The 27,428-nt window shown below is 39.5% G+C and overlaps 1 protein-coding gene across 1 annotated transcript in view; it reads right to left on the bottom strand.

Moving 5' to 3' along the window:
- LOC121527281 (contactin-associated protein-like 2) overlaps window positions 1–27,428 on the bottom strand; it is a 349,243-nt gene that overhangs the window by 47,015 nt on the left and 274,800 nt on the right. Inside the window, exons 17-18 of the mRNA XM_041814178.1 lie at window positions 22,069–22,196; window positions 8,516–8,686 (exon numbers count right to left, since the gene is read on the bottom strand). Coding sequence (XP_041670112.1) covers window positions 8,516–8,686; window positions 22,069–22,196 — 299 coding nt within the window. The remainder of the gene's footprint in view (window positions 1–8,515; window positions 8,687–22,068; window positions 22,197–27,428) is intronic.

Raw genomic sequence — 27,428 nt, 5'->3', positions numbered from 1 at the left:
CATTTTATCTTACTTCAGTCAGGAACACTCTCATCATAAATTTAAACATTTTCTTGTTAAATGGATCTACAGTTTTACTTGGTGGAGAAGGCTCTGCTCAAAAAGATGCTCCTTGGGTTAGTTAGAAGCATGCTTTGACTATCCAGGGAGCACATGGCAAGAAATACCCATATGGATAGATACATTTAAGTCAATGCATAGTGAATACAACAAAATTAATTCAAAAGCAATGAATCTAAAGTAGCATGAATCTGAATATGAGGCTGCAACAAGTTTTATGCTATAAAGGAGAAGGCTGGGGTGGAGAAGGTTAAGCAGCAGCAACAACAGTGTGGTGAATCAGCAGGGATTAGTAAGAAGTACGCCATATTCAAATACACCGCTGTGTTGACAGAAAGAGCTGTGATTGGCTGTGAGAGTTGGGAGGAGATAATTAGGATCAGCTGCATCAGCTGATCACGGTTAGGCGTATGACTACCGTGTCCTGCATGAACTAATGCAAGGCTTTATATATGTGAATATGTTGAAAGAAAACCTCAGGCAGTCAGCAGCAAAACTGGGTCTGGGTTGTCGCTTTGCCAACGAACCAAAGCATACATCACTCCTGGAGAAGAACCACCTCCAGAAGATCAAAATGGACATTATTGACCGGCCTGCACAAAGCCTTGACTTGAATACATGAACTGAAGACCAAGGTCCATGCCAGAAGACTGTCAAACCTGGAGGAGCTTAAGAGATTCACCAAAGAAGAATGGGCTGGGATTACTCAGGAGACAAGTATGTGACTTTTAGAAAACTAGAGCAACAGGCTGCAGGCTGTTATCCAGCAAAAAGGAGACACAATAGACTATTAGCATCGGGGGGATAATAATTAGACCCTGGTAGTTTTTGGTTACTGGGAAATTATACTGTTTCTGTGTTTCATCTTATGCCTATTACAGATGTTTTTGTACCAGCACCAGTGAGGTCACTGTCTGATGGAGTCTACTTCTCTGCAGGGAACAATGATAATTCTATACAACATTTGCTTTTATTTCCCACTTTTATTTTACTCCTCCTAATCATAAAACAGTCAGGCAGATAAGACTCTAAAAGGCCTAAAATCTTTAACAGAGTGACACATCTCCCCTGATTTTAGCTGCAGGTCACTGTTGGTTTGGTTTGGCAGTTTTAAAGTAATTTTTTCCCTGACAACCCATTCAATGTGTTTGATTTGAAAGGTTTAATAAATGCTTGTCACTGCAAAATCTCTCCACCCCTACTGAAAGAATGGTGTGAATGAGGGAACTATTTCTGCAGCTGGAGACACAGCTTGCATTGTTAAAGCTAAAACCATTGTGCTTCTCTTTGGCACTGGTGTAAGGATGCTCTTTAAAGGTTGTATATTCTGTATGCTGGCATGTGGTGGTTATTGGCAGCAGTATGCTGCAGTCAGAGATGATAAACCAGCTCTTCAAAGCTCTACACATTATTGCTTCATAATGCTCACATATTAGAGAGAAGTATTTTATGTGATGGTCAGTGGGGGACATGAACTTTCTTTTATTCCAATCAATAAGCCTGGCCTTTCCCCCTCTTTTTTATTGCCCTTTCAAGATCTTTTTTTCACTTTACTTGTTCTTCCATTCTTTTACTTTGGTGCTCTAATATAGCAGCTCATGTATTGTTCTTGTTCTTTCATTCTTCTCTTTTCTCCTTCTTCTCATGTCTGCTTGTTCTTTAATCCAACCTCTCCTCTCTGTTTAACTCCCTTTATTGTTTGTTCATTGCCTCTTTATTAACTTCTTGATTTTCAGACATCCCTGATCTTTTCTGTCATTTTACTCTCCCCTCGATCATCCCCCTTCTTCTTTCCCTTCATTACATCATCCCATCAATGACTTTGTCATTATTACTTTGATGAGCTGTGAAAGACACCAGAAATCCCCCTGTAAAACCTTTGAGTAAATTAATGCATGCATACACACCAGGCCGGCCATAATGAGAATAAAGGGGAGAGCTTTCTGGGGTCCTGCCAAATAGGGGGCCCATGGAGGTCGGCAAAATCATGGTCTATTGTAAAGTTTTTTTATAATTTAAACCTCATTTCTTAAAACAGAATTACCGTATGTTCATAATGTTAACAATGTAGATGGGCACACGGAACAAAACAATTAGGAAAGTAATGTCAGACTTCATAGCTAAACCATATTGTTCACAAACCTCAGGATGCCAGATAAAAAAGCGGAGAAAGTTTTACAACTTAAATGAAATGGAAAAACATATTCGTGAAAAAAAGCAAAAATGGGTTAAAAGTGGAAAAAAAGAAGTGGCATGGTCAAAAAGTGACAAAAATGGACCAAAAGTTTGAGAATGACAAGCGGCAAAAATGTGTGAAAAGTGATAACATAGTGGCTAAATGGGCAAAAAAAAAAAGAAAAAAAAAAAAAGGCAAAAATTTGATTAAAGTGCCAGAAAGAAGTGGTAAAATGGGTGAAGAGTGGCAAAGTAGTGGTAACAACAGAGGGAAGGAAATGGGGGAAAAGTAGTAGAAATGGGCAGAAAGCAGCAAGAATTTGTAAAGTGTTAAAAATAGACCGAAAGTAGCAAAAATGGTTTCAAGTGCCAAAAAGAAATGGTAAAATAAACATAAAGTAGGTGAAAATGGCAAAACAGAAGCAAAAAATGGCAAAAAAAAGAGGTTGCAAATGGGATGAAAAGTGACAAAAAAGGCAACACAATACAAACATAGGCAAAAACTGGATAAAAATGGATGTTGAGTGGCAAAAAGAGAAACATACAGCAAAAATTTGAAAAAAATTGATAAATACCAAAAAGTAGTGGGAAGGTTGGTGAAAAATGATTAAAATGGGCATAAAGTGGCAAAAAAGGTGAAAAAGTTGCAAAAACAGATGGAAAGTGGAGAAAACTGGTTTAAACTGGTGAAAAGAGGCACAAATGAGATAAAAGTGTCAAAAAGACGTGCCAAAGATTGGTGAAAATTGGAACAAATGGGCAACAAGTGGCAAACAGTGAAACCAACACCAAAAATTTGTTCAAAGTGGCAAAAAGGAGTAACACAAATGGGTATAAAAGTGATGAAAAGGGGTTATAATACACTTCTCACCAATGCACATACACCAATGCTACTGAGCCAACAGAGGTGCATCAATCATTGACATCATCAATGATTGTCTTGGTTTTTCAGGGGCCCAGCCATACACAGTGAGAAACAGAAAGAAGTTCTCTGGCTCTCTGACAGACTTCAGTGCACTGAATTAATGATGGCTGTATGCAAAGAGCAGATCTGCAGGGCATGGAGGACACAACATCACTTCTTTTAAATGCGGAAGGAAAGCCAAACATATATCAGAATACACACACAGAAGCTATTACAGCATGTGAACGTGTGCAGTGGTTTCTTTATGCATTGTTTTAGCAACGCTGATGGATGCCCTCCAACTTTCCTTTTTCCTGAGGCAGAAATGAAAACTAAAGTGCCCTCAGAGCTCGCCTCATCTATTTGCATGGCTGTGATAGATGGTGTTACTGCTAATGTGTGGATGCGACTGCCTGCATGGACTTTCATGTCAGCTCAGACAAAAACTTAGCAGACATTTTTATTTTTTTCCCATTTCTTTTTCTATTAATCTTCTGATTTGAACGCTGAAAGGGCCAAGTTCTAAATGAGGCCTCAGCACAAGCAAACGATAAATTCTAGAGGAGATTGTGTAATCTGTTGTGTTTGTGTGGATGACAGCACTGTATTATCTCTTCTGTCTCTTCTGTGTTTTCTAATCTGAACTCTGTCGTCTGTCTCATTTTCTGTGTTAGCCTTGAGCTCTGCATTTGTCTCTCCTCACACTGCTGGAGAAGTCTGGCCTCTTTAAGTAGGGAGACCTTTGCCACCGTGCCATAAAAAACTGCTGCTGAGACAAGAGTCAAAGCTTTTTCTTAAAGCTATTTTTGCTATTATTTGTCAGGAACAAAACCTGCAAGATGACGGTGCAAAGAGTCCTGAGTGCATTCAAAATAAAATGTAAGCACATTTGTCTGAAATGCTCTAGTTATAAAAAGTCTGAAAAGAAAAGGACTTGTGCACAGAGACCCAAAAGACATGAGTTATCAATACAATGCAAGTGTTTTATTGTGATGATGAATTATATGACTATTAATCATTGCAATGATGCTTCATGTCTGTATTATGTCTGCAGTGCCATGCAAATCTATGCTTTGCCTACATTATACATCTAGTTTTCTGTTTTTTACAGCTGATGTTTAACAGCTAACATTTAACAAAACTGAAGCTGACTAACTGAGCTAGAGTCACAAGCGGTTATAAACATTTATAGAAACTGTTTCACCATTTCATGTTTAATATTAGCTCATTTTGAATTTGATGGCAGCAATACATCTAAAAAAAGTAGGGACAAGGCCATAATACCATTGTGTAGCATCCTCTGTTCTTTTTAAAGGTCTGTAAACATCTGGGATCTCAGAAGATCACAGAAGACCTATGTCCATGCCACAGGCACTAATGTTACCCTGTACCATCAGACATGCAGGCTCTAGAACTGTGCATTAATAACAAGCTGGATTGTCCCTCTCCTCTGCAGTCTGCAGGACATGGTGCCTGAAGTTTCCAAAACCTTTTTTTTTTTGTTGATTCATCTGACCACAGAACAGTTTTCCACTTTGCCTCAGGCCATTTTAAAGGTCACATTTTATGCAATATACACTTTTCCACAATCTCTCAAGGAATTAGAAAGCACCCTTCCCTGTCTTTCTCCACCTTTCAGAAAATGTGTGCTGAAACAAGCCGTTCTCAGATTTTCCCTTCATGATGTCATGTGGGGAGTTAGCAACTGCCACAGGTTTGGTTGGCCTCCCCATTTGGAAGACAGCTCCGCCCTCCTCTCCTGATCCTCCTCTCAGCTGCCAGCTGAGAGTCACATCCATTTCCTGATAGGGACGTGACTGGGGGCGGAGTCAGACAGCTCATTAACATTAAAAGCTACAGACACAGAAACAGCTCGTCCCTAGCAGGGCTGAAACAGAGGGGGTTTTTAGAAATGCAAAAAATCAATAAACTTCACAGGCATGTTTTAGGGACCTCTGAGACCAATATTAACTTGTCTTAAAGGGGCAAAACATGTGTCCTTTAAATGAGCTTTGGTCCATGAGACAGCAATGTTTTGGGATCTTGTTCATGTATGGCTTCTTACAGTGATTACAACTGACAGTGATTTCAGGAAGTTTTCCTAAGCCCATGCATTGATGTAAGTACAATATTTTTCATGAATGCGTTAAATGTCTCAGTTTCAACATCTGTTTATGTTCTTTTGTGAATAAAATATGGGTTTTTGAGATTTGCAATCCCTGAATTCTGTTTTCATTTACATTTTACACAGCACCCCAACATTTTTGGAATTTGGCTTGTACTCAAGAAATAAGAAAGTGAGATAAGGACAATCCTTTGACCTTTTTCCTCATTAAAAAAAAAAAAAAAATCATGGTGTGTGTGGCTGGTTGCTTCACTATTTCAAGTAAAGTCAGAAATATGTCTCTAAAGAGCCAGGGCTGAGCAGATTTCTGCCAAACTTCAGCTGTACACTTTGAGTCTGTCTGGTTTTAACACAAAAGGCCCTAAAAGTATATTTAAAGGCTAAGGTCTGCAAAGGGAAAGTAAAATTTTCTGCATGATTCCTGATAACAAATGTTTCCAACCTTTGGGCAAGTCTTCCACTGAAAATGCCTCCTCTTAAGGACTCAACACATGGCAAATACAGAGTTTACACTGAGCTACAGAGCACCACAGCTCTCAGACATTTGTGTATCTCCAGACTGTCCTCTCTGTCGTCAATCCTGTTAGCAGCAAAGTTTACATGCTTCTCAAAACAACCTCAATTCCACCTCTCACATGTGTCCATGCCTCCTTTTGATAAGATTCAAAGAGGCCAAGTGTCCTCCTGAGACTGCTCAGGTCTCAGTGATGTGTGCTTTCTACAAGGTTGTTGGTGTTTATGTGAGTGTGTGTTTCTGCAACAGCACAGCTATGCTATTTTTATCTAATGCTAGTCATTTCATGGCCTGGCTGGACTGCAGCAGATATAGCTTATGCACCAGCCAGAAGGTAGAGATTGTGTGTGTGAGTCTGTGTTTGTGCAGACCCAAGGCATTTTGTCATTGTGTATCCAAATATGTGCTGTGGGCAGAAATACAAGCTGAGGAGAGGAAACTGATGTGGGGCATTTTACAGTGCCTATAAAAAGTATTCACCCCCTTGAACAATTATAAAAAACTCATTAATGTTCAAGTGAAAACAGATTTCTCCAAAGTTATGTCAATTAGATAAAATAATTCAGATAAGTGACTGCATAAATATTCACCTTCTTTAAGTCAGTATTTAGTAGATGCTCCTTTATCTACAATCACAGCTCTGAGTCTGTGCAGATAGGTCTCAATCGGGCTCAAACATCTGGACTCTGACATTTTACTTCATTCTTCTTTACAAAAATTCTTCTAACTGCTCAAGCTCTGTTGGGTTGCATAGGGATCAGGCGTAAACAGCCCTCTTCAAGTTCAGACACTAAACCTCTACTGGATTGAGGTCTGGGCTATGACTCGGCCACCCCGGAACATTCCCCTTGTTGTCTTTAAACCATTTCTGTGCAGCTTTCTCTGTATGCTCCTGGTCATCAACAGTCTTGCAGACTGAATAAAGTTGTCCTCTGAGAAGCATCCCCACAGCATGATGCTGCCACCAGGAGGATGGTGTGTTTGTGTTGACGTGCAGTGTTTGGTGTTAAACATAGTGTCTTGTCTGATGTCCCAAAAGCACCATTGTGGTCTCATCAGACCAAAGAACTTCCTTCCACTTGACCATGGAGTCTCCCACATGCCCTCCAGCAAACTCTAGTCGAGTATATGAGTTTTCTTCAACAGTGGCTTTCTCTTTGCCCCTCTCCCATAAAGCCAAGAGTGGTGAAGAACCCGGCCAACAGTTGTTGTCTGCAGAGTCTCTCCCATCTTAACTGCTGATGCTTGTAACTCCTTCAGAGTAGTCATAGGTGTCTTGGTGGCCTCTCTCACTAGTCTTGTTCTTGCACGCTCACTGAATTTATGAGGACAGTCTGATCTCATCCAGGCAGATTTACACATGTGCCATATTCCTTCTTGATGATGGATTTAACTGAATTCTGGGGGATATTCAGAGCCTTGGATTTTCTTTGTATCCATCCCCTTACTTATACTTTTCAGTTACCATTTCTCTGAATTGCTAGGAGTGTTCTTTTGTCTTCATGGTGTAATGGTAGCCAGGAAAATTGCTTAACCAGTGACAGGACCTTCCAGACACAGGTGCCTTTATACTACAATCAAATAAGACACATTCACATATTTTCATTTAATTGACATTACTATGTAGATTTTGTTTTACTCTGACATTAAAGAGGGGATATTTCTTGCATTTTTTGTGTTGAAAGGCCAAATTATATTGACTATGACTGATTTTTATAGGCACTGTAAATGTATAGTGTTTTAACGTGGGATGTGTAGATGTGTGTCTGACTTTCAGGATAAACTGGAAAAAAAAAATCAAAAGGGAAAAAAACTTTTAGTCCACAAACCAGGCGAAATCTGTCAGCTGGCTTTAAAATGCACTTTGGCTGGAAATCATCCATCACCTTGGTGGCATTTTGACACTAAAAGACAAGCACAATAGCAGGAAATGGTAACAAAAAATCCTGTCTCACCAAAGTATGTAAGAATTCATGCACTGACAGCCACACAGAGCCAAGAACCTTCACAACACAGCTCAGCAATTAAACTGCAGTGAAAGATTTAACATTCCTGACTAGAGCTACTCTACTGATGCTGAATGGATGTTGATTTGAGGTGCTTAGAAAAGATCACTTTAACCTACAATGGTGAATGTCAATCACTATTCACAGAAAGGGCGTGGAGAATGTTAACGGTATGGTGAAAAGATTCCCTTTTGCTTAAATTTGAATCTTCATTTCTCTTCTTCTCTGTCGCCTCCTCTCCATTTCCCTGAGATTGACATTATGCAGGTATACACACCACTGACGGAGAAAAAAAATCAAAGTACTTTGCAGACATTGTATTTGTGCTTAAAGACATTTTAAAATGTCCTCTATGTGCCAAAATGTTTGTAAAATCACAAAAGGCAAGAGAGAAAGTATTTTTCTGTGTCTGTGGGAGAGAGAGCTCCTGTTTTTTTATTCCTGAAAATGGATGATTTGGTTAAACAGAGATTCATAATGGACATAATTATGCCGCACACCAATTACCTTAAATAAATGATTGCTCTGGCTCACAATCAAACAAAGCAGTGTGGCATAATCATGACAGAAATGGACTGGCTGTGCATGGCGTCTGCAAAGGGCTGTGCTATTCTGAGTGTCTGTGTGGGGAGAGGTTGCACTGCTGGATAAAAGCTAACACTTTTTCAGATAAAAGACTGACAAAAATAGACGGATATGCACATGCACAAACTCACTGAGATGTTTCTTACATTTGAGCTCCAAGCGGATGAAGTCAGTGTTGCCCAGGTTTTCCAAAAAGACTCCGTAGGGTGCGCTGGTCTTAAAATAGAAGGAGATGTCGGCGCTGGTCTCACCCTGGAAGGTGGCAAAGTGCAGGTAGGATGATGGGGTGGTGAAGGAGGCGGCGTTCCAGTAGTTAGCTGTGAAAAATGACAAAATTACAGCTCAGAATCATCCCTTACCACAGGCTGATCTGATTAACTGCAGGATAAATTCATTTTAGAAAATCAAAATTGAGCATTAAACATTTTTACCCCATGTCTTTTGTTTAACCTGTATTTTTCAAGACCTCAGTCAAACTAATTCATCTAAAACTCTGCAATTACAGCAAAAGTCAATCATATTAGAGACCACTGCTTTGCTGCAAATGAAGCCTAAGGAGAGGACAGATGTTCATGGATTCCAACTTTTCCGTTGACTTTGTTTAAAACAAAACCATCAGCAACGAACTAAGACAAAGAGTAGGAAGGAAAAAAGAGAGAGGAGAGGGTGGGAAGGACAGAGGGCAGAATTTGAGGAACCTTTAATAGAGCAGAATATTGAAGAGAGGTAAAATTTTGCAGAGGGCAGATAGGAGAGGAAGAGAATGCTCGAAGGGTCGTGGAGTTCAGGAAGAAGAGGAAGGGAGTTAAGGCTAAAGTGGTTTTAGCTGTGCGAGATCTCTTTGATTCCTCAGCGGATTGGCCTTTAACCCTGAACCATAACCTTACAAGAACATGGAGAAAGACATGTGTGTACATGGGGCGTGCTCTGACTGCAACTGCTGTTGGCTGCTCTTCTTAAGATGTGCAATATCTCCAACGTTTTAGCTGTATTTAAACTGGTAGGGAAATTTATGTTTCATTTTGGCCCTTTTAGGCCGCATTTGCTAGTTCACAAAGATGGAAAAAGTACACAACTATTGTACTCAAGTAAAAATTCAGTTACTTTGGTTGAAATTTACTTAAGTACAGGTAAAAGTACTGGTCAATAAATATGCTCAAGTAAATTAAAAAGTATTCAATTTCAAGTTTACTTTAAAAACTGAGTAGCTACCTAGGAGTTGTACAGTAAAATATGATCTTTCCCCATCTGTTAAAACAACAAGAGAACAGATCTCCAACCAGGTTTTTCAGGTAAAGCCACACCTCTACAATAAAGTACATTACACAGCAAAATTGGCAGCATTGATTAAAATCATGCAGATGAATTTAACACCTTAAAAATGTCTACACTGGTCCACACTACAGCAGAATAAGCTGTTTGGCATTAGCAGAGAAAATCTGGCTAATTTTTCATGGGCACACATCCTCAGCTCTGCTGCTCATCCCACAAATGCATTTTCCTTAGAAATGTGGCTCCATTTAAAAGAGAAATAAAGAGGCTTTCTCATGGTATATAACCTATTGCTAAAAAGCTTGTTACACCAAATCAATAAACTACTAAATACACTTGCTTTCTGTGCTAGGTTTAGCTAAAATACTTTTTCAAAGTTTTCAAAGTGAAAAGAGTCATTTGTAACAGTGAAAAGATTATTTGACCAGGACTACTTGGGAAGTTCAAAAGGTGTCCATATATCAGAAGTCGATTGACACCAATGGAATGTCCAGAGCCAATCAGAACCGAGTATTCACCAAGAGCATGGTGTAATATCAGTTCAATTCATGAATACATGCCCCTTAGTCAGAATTTTATTACAAGACTGTAATGAACATCACATACAGTGCTTAACAAATTTGTTAGACCACCACCCAAAGCAAAGTTTATGTCACAGCTGCCCTAAATGAACAGCACTGGTAATTACCAAAATCATTTTTGATGTTTCTGCAATGGTTAATGCGCCAATATGTAGAAGCTCCAAATGATATTTTTAATGCTAAAATATAATTATTATTGTTATCTATGAATTTTCAAATTTACTGATTTACAAAAAAACTGAAAACATAGTAAAGCACATTAATATTTCTTGATTAATATGTCAAATTATAGTAATTTACTTGCATTCCTGAACAAAAAAAAAAAAGAGTTTTAGTGGTTGAATGTTATGCTTGGTTAATTTCTGACTTCTCAGAGAAGCCCAGTGAGCCGGCTCAAATTTGGGTATAAAAAGGTGAATTCAGTTAGAAATTCCTCATTCCTGTTCAAAATGGTAAAACGTGGAGAGCTCACTGAAAATAAAAGAGTCCGCATTAAAGCACTTCATGATGCTGGATGGTCTCTGAGACAAACAGGGAAAGACATAAAGTGTTCTCACAGTGTGGTCAAGTATGCTTGGGAGTCAATTGCCGAGACTGATACTTACAAAATGCGCCAAAGTTTTAAACAAGGTTTTGAAAGATTTCTAAAATATTTATGTTTTCTCATTTTTATGATGGGTGGTCTAATAAATTTGTTAAGCACTGTATTTCAATAATGTTTGATTAAAAGATTATGCTGTATAAAACCTCTGGACCTTTAAAACTCACTAATCGCACTGTAGAAGCTGACGTGATGTGAGATCAAGTTTGAGGTGAAGTTTGTGTCTGAAAGCCAACAAGATGATTTATGAGTTTGTGCTTGACCAGATGGCTTATGTGCCAGGACCCACAGATGGTAGGGATGGATGGCTGCTTGATTCCAAGGACATTTTCATGGCTACACATAAAAAAGACACACAAAAATCAAATATATCTACGGAAATATTCATGTTGTGTTGTGATGATGCTGAAACACTGGGATTCTTTCATCAACCACAGTCTATTGAAGAAAAGAAGGGACAAAAAACACCATGCAACTTCCCAGCCTGTCCTTTATCCTCTCCCAGAGGGAAACATACATAAGGGCAGCATTACATCAACTTCAGATAAAAACTACCACATTAAAAAAGTACTCAAAATATCACAATAAATGAAAGGATGGAGAAAAAACTTTGCATATTCGAGCAAAAAAACAAACCATGAGGTTAGAGGAACTGCCTGCAGAGCTCAGAGACAGGATTGTTGCAGCACAGATCTGAGGACGGGTACAAAAACTTTGGCTGCACTAAAGGTTCCCAAGACCACAGTGGCCTCCATATTTCTTAGATGGAAGAAGTTTGGCACAACCAGGACTCCTCCAAGTGCTGGTCGCCAGTCAAATTGAGAAGAGCCTTTATAAAAGAGGTGGCCAAGAACCTGATGGAGACTCTGACTGAGCTCCAGAGATCCTGTGTGGAGATGGGACAAATTTCCAGAAGGGCAACCATCACTGCAGCCCTTCATTGATCTGGGCTTTATGGCAGAGTGGCTAGACGGAAACTGCTCTCAGTGCAAAATACATGAAAGCCCCATGGCTATAACTTGGAAATTTTTTTTGCAAACTTCAAGCAGGCTTTCATGTGTCTGGAACATGGCATGTGTGTAAATGTGCCTCGACCAGGCTGTCCTCATAAACCGTTAGACCGTAGAGAAAGAAGAAAGCGAGAGAGGTCACAAAATGACTACTCTGAAGGAGTTCTAAGCCTCAGCAGCTGAGATGGGAGAGACTCTGCAGACAACAACTGTTGGCCAGGTTCTAGGGATGCACCATATTGGATTTTTGACAATGTCTGATATTTACAGAATCATTTTAGCTGATATTGATACCAATATTTAAATATGCATTTCGGACAAGAAATTTCAGAAATTTTGATATCTAGCGATACCAATACCAGACAGATAATATTGTGCATCCCTACTGGGCTCTTCTCCAGTTAAAGCTTTATGGGAAAGTGGCAAAGAGAAAGCTACTGTTTTAGAAAAAATAGATTAAATCTGGACAAGAGTTCACCAGAATGCATGTGGGAGTCTCCGTGGTCAAGAGGGAGAAAGCTCTTTGGTCTGATGAGACCAAAACGGTGCTTTCTGGCCAACAGATAAAAAACCAAACGCTGCACATCACCACAAACACACCATCCCCACCATGACGCATGGTGGTGGCAGCATCCTGCTGTGGGGATGCTTCTCAGCAGCTGGCCATGGAAGGCTTGTAAAGGTAGAGGGTAAAATGAAAAGGAGAACTGGAGAACAATTTTATTCAGTCTGTAAGAGAACTAGGGCTTGGGAGAAGATTTTCCTGCCTGGAGCACACAGTGAAAGCTTAACAGAAAGGGCCTAAAGACAGCAAGGTGAATATTTATGCATTCACTTATCTCACCTTACATATTTTTATTTAATTGACATTACATTGTAAAAATCCATTTTCACAATGAAATTAAATTTTTTTGTGAAAAAGCACAAATATATTGACCATGATTGATTTATGATTGATTGATTTATAAATCAATAAAAGCTTTCATTTCTGAGTCTGTCTTATAGCAGGTGCATTACAGCGTAATAAAAGCACATCTGCAGCTCTGTTCCAATTACTGTCATTTATTTTCATTTCCATTCAATTAAAATGTCCAAACTCTTTTAACACTCATAGATGGGATTCATTCCTCTCTGCCTGCCTGGGACTGTATATGCTGCCATTAAACTAGCCATGAAAATGGGCATCATTTATGCTGGAACACACGCACACCTCTACACTAAAACTGCCCCTGACTGCCAGAGACATTAGTCATTTTTCTAGAAAAAACCCATTATAACCATTGCTCTTACCGGGACACAGGCTCACACCCAGTATGAAAAGCATCGATCATAAACGTAGTGCATGTCCACGAGAAACTGTTAATATCTAGTTGATATGCCATTATGGGCCAATACAAAACATACGGTAAGTGCTCTTGCCTCTTGTTGAGCAAGTTTCTTGCACTGCAAACATAGCTCAAAGTTGTATTTTAAAGCTAGTTTGTTAATTTTTTTTTGGTCAGTATGAAAGACAACTTTCACACATGCAGTGGATCAGTCAACGACAATATTGTTCTGTAAAGTGGCAGAAGGATCCGTCTTTAGTAACTGTTTCTATCATGCTGTGACACGACAAACTCACACACACAAACAGATGTGATGTCATGGGTCACTACACTGTGGGCTGTTTGTATGTTGGCAGCTCTGTGATCAGGAAACATTAGTGAGAGTCAGTGGTAATTTTGGCAGTCGTTTTCAGATTTAGTTCTAGTTTTAGTCTTAAGACAAAAACAGTTTTAGTTTTAGTCTCACTTTAGTCTTGATCACCCTTCATAGTTTTAGTACAAAAAGTCCTTACATTTTGGTCTTTACTTTTAGTCACATCATATTTTCTCTCTTAAAAATTAGCCAGATTGTAAATAAATAAATAAACTCTCATTTTTACAATCAATATCCTAAATGTAGTTATCTGAAATAAACTGTTGAAAATACTGACATAGATTGTATAACATTTTTATTCATAACGGTACTTTTACTAATGCACCTTAATTATCAAACTCTTCATTGATATCAGTAATATCAATAGGAATATTGGTGCATTTAGGGTGGAAAAATGAGACGATATGTTTTAAACTCTACTCATGACTTATATCTATTTTATATTACTAATAAAACAAACATTTCTCCTTTAAAGGACTGCATTTAATCAGATTTATCGCTAAAAACTAAAATTCCATTTTCTTCATGTGACACTGATTACATCATAATGAAGTTTTAACTTCATCCTCCTTGAATAGTCAGAAGTCTAACTGTCTTTGAACATATCATAATGTAATGGTTCGTCACCTCCTTAGCCTTGCTAATTAGCATTTGTCTCACCGATTTCAACTTAGGATGAATATTTTTAACTAAGGGGACCTAGTACAAGTTTTTTTTTCTTTTTTTTAATCACTGTTACTCTGACCATGACTGAGGAGGATTACTGTACAGCAGCAACATGAGCTAATATTAGGACTATGCTACTAAACAGCTGATGGAGATTTTCTTAGCTTTTAAAGGTAGGCTAGCTGCATTTTAATCCAATGTCTTGTAAAAACTACCGCTAGAATACAGAGAAAAGCTACAGGTTAAATCTACCAATCAGCTCCTCTCTCTATAATGCTGCTTCACACCCAGGCACGCTGCTCCTCCTCCTCTCTCTCCTCTGGGTGTTTAAACAGACAGCAGGTCAGACACACAGCAGAGAAATATCACAGAAACTGAATGTCCATCAGTCCGGCACGCACAGTTTAGTCTTGTCTCTGTAACAAAATGTCATCTTCTTTTCATCAACAATGTGAAGAACCTAAAATAGTTCAGACCAATCAGCATCATTCAAGGAGAGTGAGGCGGTAGCTACAGCCAGGGTTTAGTTATACTGCGGGCTGATAGCAATGACTGTCGCTGAGTGTAGCCGTTAACTTGGATATAGCTTAACACTCCAAACCCTGCAGGATTGTGGATGAACCCAGCCAGTTGTGCAATACAATATCCCAGGAACCACAGGACAGATCTCTGCAGAAAATTGTGATCTGAAGTGTACCTATCTGCTGATTAACAGATGCCTCCTGGCATTTGGATTTCTATAGAACATTTTCATTCCATGTGTCAAGAGTGGTTTTATTCTGAGCTTCGATACTACAAAACCATATTGCTAAATCCTTGAGAATATGACTACCTATTGTTTTTTGCTATTAAAAACATTTCATTGCTGTTCTTTGTTCCTTTTTCAATAACGAAATGTGGTCCAGTTCTGATAAAACTGCTGCTATACTATAGCTTTATCCGAGCTAATGCTACACCTGCCGCAGCCATGACTACCCCCTTCCTGTACAACTAAACTCCACCAGTTACCGCCCTGTTCTCCTCATATGAAGCTGATTGGTCTGATCCTTTCTCAGACATGGCACAGTTGTTTCAGATCGGAGCTTTGAAGATGACGGACGTGGACTCTGGCTAATACATCTGCTTTGCAAAGTTAATAAATCAAAGAGGTTAGTTATTTAAACAATCCCATCCACAGTTTTTATTAACAACAGAATGAACTAAATACAAAGAAACCATGCTTTATTCCTGGTAAAAAAAAAATACTAAAGTGTTCTTTAGTGCATGGCCTTTAAATGTTAAAGCTGCCACTTTTGCAGTGAGGTAAGTTGTTAGTACGTTCCTGCAATAAAACAACAAAACTAACAAATGGATGAGGAACGTGGTGCTATTGATTCAGCCTGACCTGACAGCACAGACTAGAGGTCTGACACACTGCAGGCAGGCTCAGGACAGAGGGAACAGAAAGGTTCATGACTCAGGAAGAAAGAAAAGTACCAAAAATGAGAAAAGGAATGTTACACAGGATCAAAAATGCCAGTGTCCAAGCAAGAAAGGAAGTTAGAGGAGAAGAGCTCAGATCAGAAATACAAGTGGAATTGTCTCTTGGAATGACAAACACAGTGTGTGCTTAAAGTTTGTTATTCTGCAGTGGATGACAGCCAGAGTCAGCAAGCCACTTGAAGGATTAGTCTGACAAAATAATAGTTACAAATTGATATCAAACCAGCAGATCGCTGGTCGCTTGAAGAATTGACTAATCTTCAAAACATAGTACACAGCAAGACAAGTCCAAAAAAACTCACAAAAACAGAGCAGTTCAGTATTCCCTCTGTGTGTCACACAAGTCAGTGCACAATAATTTAAAACAGCACCACACTGAACATCCCAACCCCCACAGAGCCAACATAATAGCATAACACAACATAACAATATGTGCAAGATTAGCAGTCACTCTCTGTTCGGAGTTTTCTTGTCAGAGTCAGACCTCCTGCTCACTCAAAATCTTTTCACACACAAGCCGGCCTAGTTGGCATCACCTCACTTACTAGAAAGCTCCGATGTAGAGGAGAAACTGCAGGCATCCAGGAGATGACAAGGTAGAGTAAGAGGAAGTGGATGAGTATGGGATCAAATAAGATAGACTAGAGCCCTGTGCGGGACTCTTTTCTCAATCCCACTCCCACCCTCTCTCGCTGGATTTCTGATCGCTTCTGTCCACACCAGCAACAGGTGTGTCCAATCCTGCCTGCACAGATTCTGACAATCCATGTTACATTTTCAAAATAACAGTTCATTTAATTAAAGAATTATTGATATTAATGTGTTCACTTAAGTGACACCTTGTCAACTGGAACACACATCCTCATCATGCATAACAGTGCCACACATGGATAAAAAAATGGCTGAGAACCTCAGACTCATTAAACTCCTGGTGTTGTCTTAGTATTAGCAATGTCAAAGGAATATTTACTGACCTTTCTTACATCATTTATCATCATTCATTTTAAAGTCATCCACTGGTGGACTTGTTTCTTGATCTCTGGAAAGTTTGGGCGCCATAAAAACTGCAGAGCACCTCCAACTGCAGCTATTCTGCTCTTGCTCAACTGGAAAGCTTAGCAGATAGCTAACATCTTATCCATAGAACAAAGACCCAAGAAACTGGAGTAGGGTTAAGTGGTTTAGTATGGATTCTTCATCTTACTTTTTGTAAAACTGTGACGAACATAAAATAATGTCATTTAAAACTGATCATGCACATATGCATGGTGAAATAAATCAATATATCACATAGCTGTAACCTAAGAAAGTAAACAACCAAGCGTGGTGAATGTACAGGTCACAACTTGTCCACAAGAGCGTTTTGGAGTTGCTGGATTGTGTATTTGATGAGTTTGATGATGGAAAGCCGGAATACCGTCTGCTTACATTGAGTTGGCACAGCAGGCCAAACTCGGCAGTGGCGATCTAAAAACAGCTTGCACCGACAACTGAAGGTAATGAACCTGTTACTAAGACTAGAGGAATTATGGCAATGGATGAATTTGCCAAAATGTTGAAGTGTCCCTTTAAGTAAGAGGCATACAGGGCTTGTTAGCATCCAAGCTATTTTTTTCATTGTTTTTAAATGGCAGTTAGCATTTATAACAATTCTGCAAAACGAACACAAAAAAAAGTTTAACCATTACAAAATCTACAAAGCAGAGAAGAGTTACATAATATACACAAAAGTACTTACATACTTTGATCTTCACATGTGAAAAGATAAAAAAAAAAAAAAGTGGTGGGCAACTGATGTGCTTTCAACAGAAAGTGAAATTTAACTAAACTGCCTATGGCAAACAATAGAACTTAAGTGCAGCCCATTTTTACACCACAAGGATATCTAAGGTAATTTTCACACCTGATGGTACGGGGGACTTGGTTCGATTTGGAACACAAATTACAACATTTTTGCATTTTTCTGTGGTTTGGTTCGCATTCACATTGCTACTGGTCTAAAGAAGAAACCATTATGTTTGTGGCTCAGTCATCCCACAGAAAGAGTGGTGAAGAGGAAAAGGAGACAAAGAAGAAGATGACCTTCCACTAGTCTTTTGCTCAACATAAACAATGAAAAAACAAAATTTACGCTGTCTTGGGGTTTCTGCTTTTGCATTGGGGCGTTACGAACAGGGAGCAAGCTGTGCAGCATGTCGTTCTTTACATGAGACAAATTGATTGGTACCGAAGAAAAAGGCGAGCCAACGTGAGTGAGAGACTACGATGTGTTGCTATGGCTACACAGACATCAAGCGAGGTACCGACATGTATTTGAGTGTATTAAATGACATGAATCTGTAAATCATTGCATGTAATGCCACCTCCTTCCTTTGGTTCACAAGTTGGTCCGCTTTGCTTTCACACCTCAAATAAACTGCACCAGGGTTCGTTTGGAAGCAAACCAGCATTTGTGTGAGCTTTCACACCACTCCAAACGAACCGGACTACAGTGGACCAAACAGCTCTGGTGTGACTGTGCCCTAAAAGTCAAATAAAGAACGTGGGGCTGAACAACAACTGACAAAACCACACCTTTATACTCTTAACTCGTACCTAAGCACTCTTGCTCTCTAAAACCAATTTAAACAATTATCGTGGACTGTAAGTAGCTACTTAAAAGTAATCAGCTACCATTCTAGTAAATACATCAATGTAGCTGCAACAACAACTATAAATGGCTCTTATTAACTGTCCACTCAGTGCAGAAAGGGAATGCAAGAAGGTTGACTTTGGTAAAAAAAAGGGACAGTAGTATTTCTACTGTTTCATGTATAGAACACTCTAACATATCTGGAGTGGATACGTCTTTATTCAGAGCCTAGTACATGGTATACACAGAAGCTTATCAGGCAAGTATTTCAGTTTCTAACAATGTTCCTGAGTGGCTTGCCAATACTTGTTATCTTAATGTTATTCAGGATGCAGTATCCCCACAGCTAATTTATTCAGCTTTAATTAAATTTTGGAAAGATTCCAGTCTGGTTTTAGGCTGCTTCCCTGCATAAAAGAGACCATCCTCCTGAGGGTCGCAAATGACCTTCTTTGGACTGAAGATAAAAGAGAATGCAGTCTGACTGTTTTCAGAACTTTGTGTTCAATCGTCCATGCAGTAATACTTGACCGGCTGAGAAATGTGTTGGCATTTGTGACACAACACTGTCATGGTTCAGCAGACATCATGGAGCTCTCCCAATAGGCGAGGTTACCTTTATCATTACAACACTGCACAGCCTTGTGACCTTTACTTGAATCAGTGGCTTATTTTAAATTCTTCTGAAACTATCACACTTTAAAGTCCCTGTGAACCTTAACACACTAGGTATGTTGGAATAAGGCTGTGGTAAACCTGAAAACACTGAGATCTATGTGTGACTAAATCTGGGATTTTCCTGGCAGATTTAATTGGGGCAGGGCAATTATAGCACCCCACTCTGTCACCAGCCCCTACGGGGAAGTACACTGTCCCCCTGAACCTACAATGATATAAAATCACCAAACAGTTCATCAGATTACAGTCTGTAATCAGCTGATGTCACTGCTTTCATTGGAAGTTAACAGCCTACATGCTGTGTTTTTGTTCATTGTGAGGTAATTAAAGGAATAATGGAGAGATTTGTGCCAGAAAATTTGAATTTAGTCCCTGACTTCTGTCTCTCTGCACTGGCAGAGCCTGGCAGCTGCTATGTGGCCATAGTTCACCGTAAGGTCAGGGGTCAAATGCTAGAGTGCTCATCTATTTTTCACTTGAACCAGATGCAGCAGGAACAAACATCTTACCTGCTGGAGGTGTATTTTAGTCCATTTGTCACTTGTCTTTAGATTAAAAAAAGCAGACTTTGTCTCTCTCAAAGCAGCATCAGTTCAATCCCTTATGTCTGTTACTGTTGCGATGCTGACGGTAGGTAAAGTAACAGAATTTTTAGCTGTCTACCTGTCAGCAGGTATTACTGCTTCATTTTTCATGCTTTTGGAACTTCATTTGATTAACTTAAAAATGTTTTTCATGACTGAATTTTGGCCTACTCATGATTAATCACAGCATTTTTTTTTTTTTTTTAGATATTTAAAGGTTGTTTATTGTCGAATACTTTATTTTGTTATTTTAATTCTAGGTACAGCACATTTAAAGTGCTTTATGAAAAAATAGTATTATTAAAACACATTCTTCATATTCACTACTGTATTTATCGAAGTTTGTCGTCAAAAACTAAATTTTCCAATTTTCATGTGACAATTGAATGCATCATAATATATAGAATACATACAGAATATATATATAACTTCCATTTTGCTGATTCCACCACAGATATCTACACTCGATTAATATTTTTAACTAGCAGGACTTGCTACAAAGTTTTGGAGCACTTTTCAGCATTTATGGAGTAGTAGGAGTGCATCTGCAGGTGGATATGATTGCATGCGACTCACAGGCGGAGTCTTTTTTGTCATCAAGCCCACCATTGAAGGTACCACATTTTGGTTTACAGGGTTGTAGGAGGGCAACAACCCAGCAACAGGGCAGAGGAGGAACAGTAGGAGCACTTCCAGAGCCCTACAAAATGGTGTCCAGCAGGCCACTAATGTGCATGTTTCTGCTCAAACTGACTCCATGAAAGTGGTATGAGGGCCTGACGTCCACAAGTGGTACCTGTGCTCACAGCCCAGCACCGTGCAGCCCGAATGGCATTTGCCAGAGAACACCAGAATTGGCAGATTCACCACTGGCGCCCTGTGCTCTTCACAGATGAGAGCAGGTTCACACTGAGCACATGAGAGAGTCTGGAGATGCTGTGGAGAACGTTCTGCTGCCTGCAACATCCTCTAGCATGACTGGTTTGGTGGTGGGTCAGTGATGGTCTGGAGAAGCATATCCTTTGAGGGCTGCACAGACCTCCATGTTCTAGCCAGAGGTACCCTGACTGCCATTAGGTAGTGGGATGAGGTCCTCAGACCCATTGTCAGACATATGCTAGTGCAGTGGGTCCTAGGCTACTTCTGATGTGTGACAATGCTCTGCTTCATGGGGCTGGAGTGTGTCAGCAGTTCCTGCATGACGAAGGCATTGATGCTATGGACTGGCCTGCCCGATCCCCAGACCTGAATCGAATCGAGCACCTCTGGGACATCATGTCTCGTTCCATTCACCGCCGCCACGTCCCACCAAAGACTGCCCAGGAGCTGATGGATACACTGATCCAGGTCTGGGATAAGATCCCCCAGGAGACGATCCATCGTCTCATCAGGAGCACGTCCAGACATTGTAGGGAGTGCATACAGGCACGTGGAGGCCGTACACACTGCTGAGCCTCATTTTGAGTCATCTTGAGGAATTTCACAGAAGTTGGATCAGCCTGTGATCTGATTTTTCCACTTTTATTTTGAGTATGACTCTGAATCCAGTCCTCCCTTGGTTAATGATTTTGGTTTACATTGATTGTTTTTATGCTATTTCGTTCTCAATGCATTCCACTATTTAATGAATGAAGATTTTCAACTGGAATATTTCATTTAACGAGAACTGGGATGTGTTATTTAAGTGGTCCCTTTACTGTTTTGAGCAGTGTGTATAAACATGTAAATATATACATGTATATTAATAAATTACCTGGGGGTTTTATGACTTCACAATATTAGAACTTTTTGCATCCCTCTCGTTATAAAGAGAATTTTACTATTACTTTAAGACAGTAGTGTTAAACTCTTGCTTTGACCTCTGACATGCTTTGATGATAGAATGAAGCTCCTCTTACAGCAACATTTCCCCTTAATTAGGCCAGCGATTCTTTTTGCTGCAGCCAAAGGTTCCTGCACACCTTATTCAGAAAGCTTCCAGCCACTCTTCATTTCTCTGTTCAGGCCTCCTACCAGGTTTGAAGTGTTTTAAGATCAGACTGATAGTTCTAAAGCACAGTGTGAATTACCTTCTGGCTACATAACTGACTTTTTTGACCTTCTTTTAATCAGAGCACGCCTTGGAAACCTCTTGCAGGGCCTCCTGTGTGTGCAGGGTCTGGACTCATGGAGATCAGGTCTCCATTTTTGTCATACAAAATATGTAAAACTAAACCAATATCTAGTCTAAAAATGGCTTCACTGCTGGTTCTTGCATTCCTTTTCATATTTTAGACATGTAACAAATCACTAACCTAATTCTCCTGGGGTGTCCCAGATTCGCTTATTACTTCAACATTTTCATCCCTTGATAATCCAAAACACCTGTAATAAGGGAAAATAATCCTGTTCTACCTTTTTAAACTTTCTGTCCAAAATTAATAATGCTGGATTCAGACACAGAAACACATGTGAAGTTTTACATCTCACAACACAATAATTAACACATCACTTACTGTCTCCATGACAACGGAGTGGTCCAACGGTCAGCTTGGCCTCAGAGCCTGGTCTGTTAGTGTCGCCCACGGCAACCTGGCTGACAGGCAGGTGTTCTTTATTAATCAGGAGGCCTGAGTCTTCTCTCCTGCAAGGTGAGTCAAAAGAAGCATTCAAATGTGATCAGATGACATCACTCTTAATAATTAATGATACTGTGCATTGGTTGAACGGGATTTTGAAGCACACTTTAAATAGTGGAGCCATTAAGAAACAGCTTGTGTTTCTGTATCCCCAATTCCAAAAAGGTTGGGGCGCTGTGTAAAATGTAAATAAAAACTATGCAATGATTTGCAAACCTCATAAACTCGTTTTTTATTCAGAATAGAACATAAAAAACATATCAGATGTTGAAACTGAGACATTTACCATTTCATGATATATATTACCTCATTTAGAATTTGACAGCAGCTACACATCTCAATAAAAGCTGGGATAGGCCTGTTTACCATTGTGTAACATCCCCTCCTCTTTAAACAATGGTGTAAATGTCTGGGAAGTGAGGAGACCAGTTGCTTGAGCTTTGGGGGAGGAATGTTGTCCCATTCATGTCTGATGTAGGGTTCTTGGTGCTAAACAGTTCTGGGTCTTCTTTGCCAGATGTTTTCTATTGGTGAGCACCTGCACTCTTCTATTGTGAAGCCATGCTGTTGTGAGAGATGCGGTATGTCATTTAGCATTGTCTTTTTAAACTATGCAAGGCCTTCCCTGAAAGAGACGTTGTCTATATGGGAGCATATGTTGCTCTAGAACCTATACACTATATTGCCAAAAGTATTTGCTCACCTGCCTTGACTCGCATATGAACTTAAATGACATCCCATTCTTAATCCATAGGGTTTAATATGACATCAGTCCACCCTTTGCAGTTATAACAGCTTCAACTCTTCTGGGAAGGCTTTCCACAAGATTTAGGAGTGTGTTTATGGAAATTTTTGACCATTCTTCCAGAAGCGCATTTGGGAAGTCATACACTAATGTTGGAAGAGAAGGCCTGGCTCTCAGTCTGCGCTCTAATTCATCCCAAAGGTGTTCTATCAGGTTGAGGTCAGGACTCTGTGCAGGCCAGTCAAGTTCATCTACACCAAACTCTCTCATCCATGTCTTTATGGACCTTGCTTTGTGCACTGGTGGACAGTCATGTTGGAACAGGAAGGGACCATCCCCAATCTGTTCCCACAAAATTGGGAGCATGGAATTGTCCAAAATCTCTTGGTATGCTGATGCATTCAGAGTTCTTTTTACTAGAACTAAGGGGCCAAGCCCAGCTCCTGAAAAACAACCCCACTCCATAATCCCCCCTCCCACAAACTTTACACTTGGCAGAATGCAGTCAGACAAGTACCTTTCTCTTTGTAACCGCCAAATCCAGACTTGTCCATCAGATTGCAAGATGGAGAAGCATGTACGTCACTCCAGAGAACGTGTCTCCACAACTCTAGAGTCCAGTGGCGGCATGCTTTACACCACTGCATCCAACGCGTTGCACTGCACTTGGTGATGTATGGCTTGGATGCAGCTGCTCAGCCATGGAAACCCATTCCATGAAGCTCTCTACGCACTGTTCTTGAGCTAATCTAAAGACCACATGAAGTTTGGAGGTCTGTAGTGATTGACTCTGCAGAAAGTTGGCGACCCCTGTGCACTATGCATTTTTTAATCTGTTGACCCAGCTCAGTCATTTTACGTGGCCTACCACTTCGTGGCTGAGTTGCTGTCGTTCCCAATCGCTTCCACTTTGTTATAATACCACTGACAGTTTACTGTGGAATATTTAGGAGCGAGGAAATTTCACCACTGGACCTGTTGCACAGGTGGCATCCTATCACAGTACCACACTGGAATTTACTGAGCTTCTGAGAGCCACCCATTCTTTAACAAATGATTGTAGAAACAGTCTGCATGCCAAGGTGCTTGATTTTATATTATTTTTATTTTATACACCTGTGGCCATGGAAGTGATTGGACTGGAACACCTGATTTTAATTATTTGGATGGGTGAGTGAATACTTTTGGCAATATAGTGTACTTTTCAGCACTGATAGTTTATCTCCTGATTTGTAAACAAATTGAGGAAATAAAATCAATACAGTGAAGAGCCTAAAATATTAAAAATTCAGTAAGATACAAAACCATAGATTGAACAATAATAACACTAAGATAAAAAAATTAAAGAACAGTAAAAAGTACCTCATGTTAAGAGCCAAATTAAAAAGAGGGGTTAAAAGGGGGTAATGTGCTCAGCTCTCTTCTTTCTGGTTAAAATTCTTGCGGCAGAATTCTAAATCAGCTGTAGTTTTTTAAAGACTTTTTGGGTAAACCAGTAAAAAGAGAGTTACAATAGTCTAACAGTTGATAATAAAAGCATGAATTAAAATTTCAGCATCATTTTGTGTTAAAAAAGGTCTGACTTTGGCGATGTTTCTTAGATGGAAAAAAGATATACTTTTGACCTTATTTAAATGTGGATTAAAATTCAAATCTGGATCTTAAACCACTCCCAAGTTTGTGACACTTGTTTGAATGTAACTATTAAAACCTCTGAGCCGTGTTTGTATTTCCTCTCGTTTTTCTTTGGATCCTTTTAAACACAGGCTGGATGATCCCTCTCTTTAGTCTGCAGGACACGGTGTGCGTGGTTTCCGAAAAGAAAGTCAAATTTTGATTCATCTGACCACAGAACAGTTTTCCATTTTGCCTTTTACTGCATAAAATGCTGCCATTGCACTTTACCCCTCTAATGCGGGAAAATGTAAAGTTTAGCATTATATTTTTCATCAGCGGAAGATCTCAGGTGGCAAGTAATGCAAAAGAAATGTAATTAGTTACTTTTTGTAGTGAGTAAGTTATGTTACTCATTACTTGTTTGATTAACTACCCAAACAGTCAAGAAAGAGGAGAGCTTACTGGTCCCAACGCAAGAATAGCAGGACAAACAGAACAACAATGTTCTTGCACAGCAGGGTATGACAATTTATCATTAAATTCAAGCTAATGTTGGGTAAGCTTTCATTATAAGTCTATTTTTTGCCCATCGCAGATAAACTTAATTATCCCTCTGTTCATGCAGTCTTCCACACTGATTTATCCACATGTAAAATCTCTTTCTTTGGGGCTTCAGTTTTGGGAAAGCAAAAAATCAACATCCCTTTAAACCATTGGGGAACTGGCTATGTCCCTAATCCCACTGCTTTGGCATAATGTAGCATTGGCTAGTGGCTATTCTAGGAAGAGGTCAGTTGTTTGCAATGCTTTGAAGTGTGAACGTCAAACAATGTGATCTAATCCGTGGCTTTGCATGTGCATAAATGTTTCTGGTGCTGACAAAATGATGGTTAATGACTGGAAATAGAGCTATGTGGGTAATATTTACAGCAGTCAAACAATGAGACATTAATGCATACATTATTAATGGAGAGAATGAGACAGAGTGAGAGGAAGACAGAGACCTGAAAGTAAATTAAGTCTCTTTGTCTTGCTAATGTAAAGTATGCACACACATGCACACTCACACACTGACAGTAATGCACACTGTCTAATGAGAATATCCATCAGCTGGCTAAAAGAGCTTTGAAACACAAACTGTTGGTTGTGGAGACAAACGTTGCTCATAAATAAATGTGTCATTGATGGTACAATCCATCATTGTGTCACTGTAATGTGAGACTCTTCATCAGAGCATCCACATAACTCAGACTGCTGACACATTAATGACAACATTAGCATCAGTGTTGGGTAGCGTTACTTTTGAAACTAACTCGTTAGATTACTGAAAAATGTAACTTGTTACATTACTGTGTTACCTACATCATCTTTACATTCTTTTACTGAATGTCTGCAACAGTGATCAACTTTGCTATAGAACATGTACATGGGAAACTTAATGACTCTTCATGGGGGTTGACTTCTTTTGAATCTGAAGTTATTTTGAGAACAACTGTATGTCTTGGGTTCAGTACACTGTTTTAAAATAGATGTTCCATAGCTGATTTCTTATTTTGAAAGTCTGTTCATGGTCTAATGGAAAGAGTGATACCTTTTATTCAACAAATGATCCTAAAACCGTTCAGCTTGCTTTCTGCCCCATAATAAAAGAGGAGTGATAATAGAGAGTACAGTTACAGTTTTACAAAACTGTACAGTCAGTTTTCCTGGCTACCATTACACCATGAAGATAAAATAACACTCAGAGAAAAGGTTATTGAAAAGAAACAAGAAATAAATGCCTATGTCACATGTGTAAATCTGCCTAGATCAGGCCATCCTCACAAAGTGAGTGAGTGTGCAAGGAGATTATTGAGAGAGGCCACCAAGACACCTATGACTACTCTGAAGGAATTCCAAGCTTCAGCAGCTGAGATAGGAGAGACTCTGCAGACAACAACTGTTGGCTGGGTTCTTCACCAGTCAAAGCTTATGTGAGAGTGGCAAAGAGAAAGCCACTGTTGAAGAAGATGCAATCTGGACTAGAGTTCACCAAAAGACACGTGGGAGACTCCAGGGTTAAGTGAGACCAAAATGGTGCTTTTTGGCCATCAGACAAGATGCTATGTTTGGTGGAAAAGCAACACTGCTCATCACCAAAGACACAATGTCCCTAATATGAAGCATGCTGGTGGCAGCATCACGCTGTGGGGATGCTTTTCAGCAGCCGACCCTGGAGGCAATAGCAGAGAACAATCTTATTCAGTCTGCAAGAGAACTACGACTTGGGAGAAGACAAGAGACGATGACATCAACTATACATCAAAAGAAACACAGAAATGTTTTGATGGTCCAATAGAGAGCTGTTCACACCTGATCCCCATGCAACCTGACAGAGCTTGAGCAGTTTGGCAAAGAAGATTTGAGTAACATTGCAGTGTCCAGAAGTGCAAGCCTGATTGGCGCCTATCAACACAGACTTAGTACTGAGATTGCAGCCAAATGAGCATCTACTAACTACTGTCTTGGAGGGGGTGAATATTTATGCAGTCACTTATTTTACAGTACATATGCTTATTTAATCAACATTACTTTGTAGAAATCTGTTCTCACTTTAACATTAAAGGGGATAACATCCTTATGGCTATGAATTTCTCCTCATACTTTTCTTACACAACAAGAAACAGTTAATCTACTTTACAAAAGATATAACCTGCCACATCTGAGATCTATGCTTAATCATCTGCATTTATAATCTTTGGAAGATAAAAACCTCTGAGGACAGAGAATACAACAACCATTTATCTCAGTTAAAACATTTGGCTGGAGTAGCTGAGTGTAAAACCCTTGCTTCTTAATCTCATACAGCAGCATGCAGAACTGGCTTAAACACAGC

Source organism: Cheilinus undulatus, linkage group 19, assembly GCF_018320785.1.
Source record: "Cheilinus undulatus linkage group 19, ASM1832078v1, whole genome shotgun sequence".
NCBI lineage: Eukaryota > Metazoa > Chordata > Actinopteri > Labriformes > Labridae > Cheilinus > Cheilinus undulatus.
Note: the sequence above shows the minus strand (reverse complement) of the source record. Positions and strands in the feature narration are given on the sequence as shown.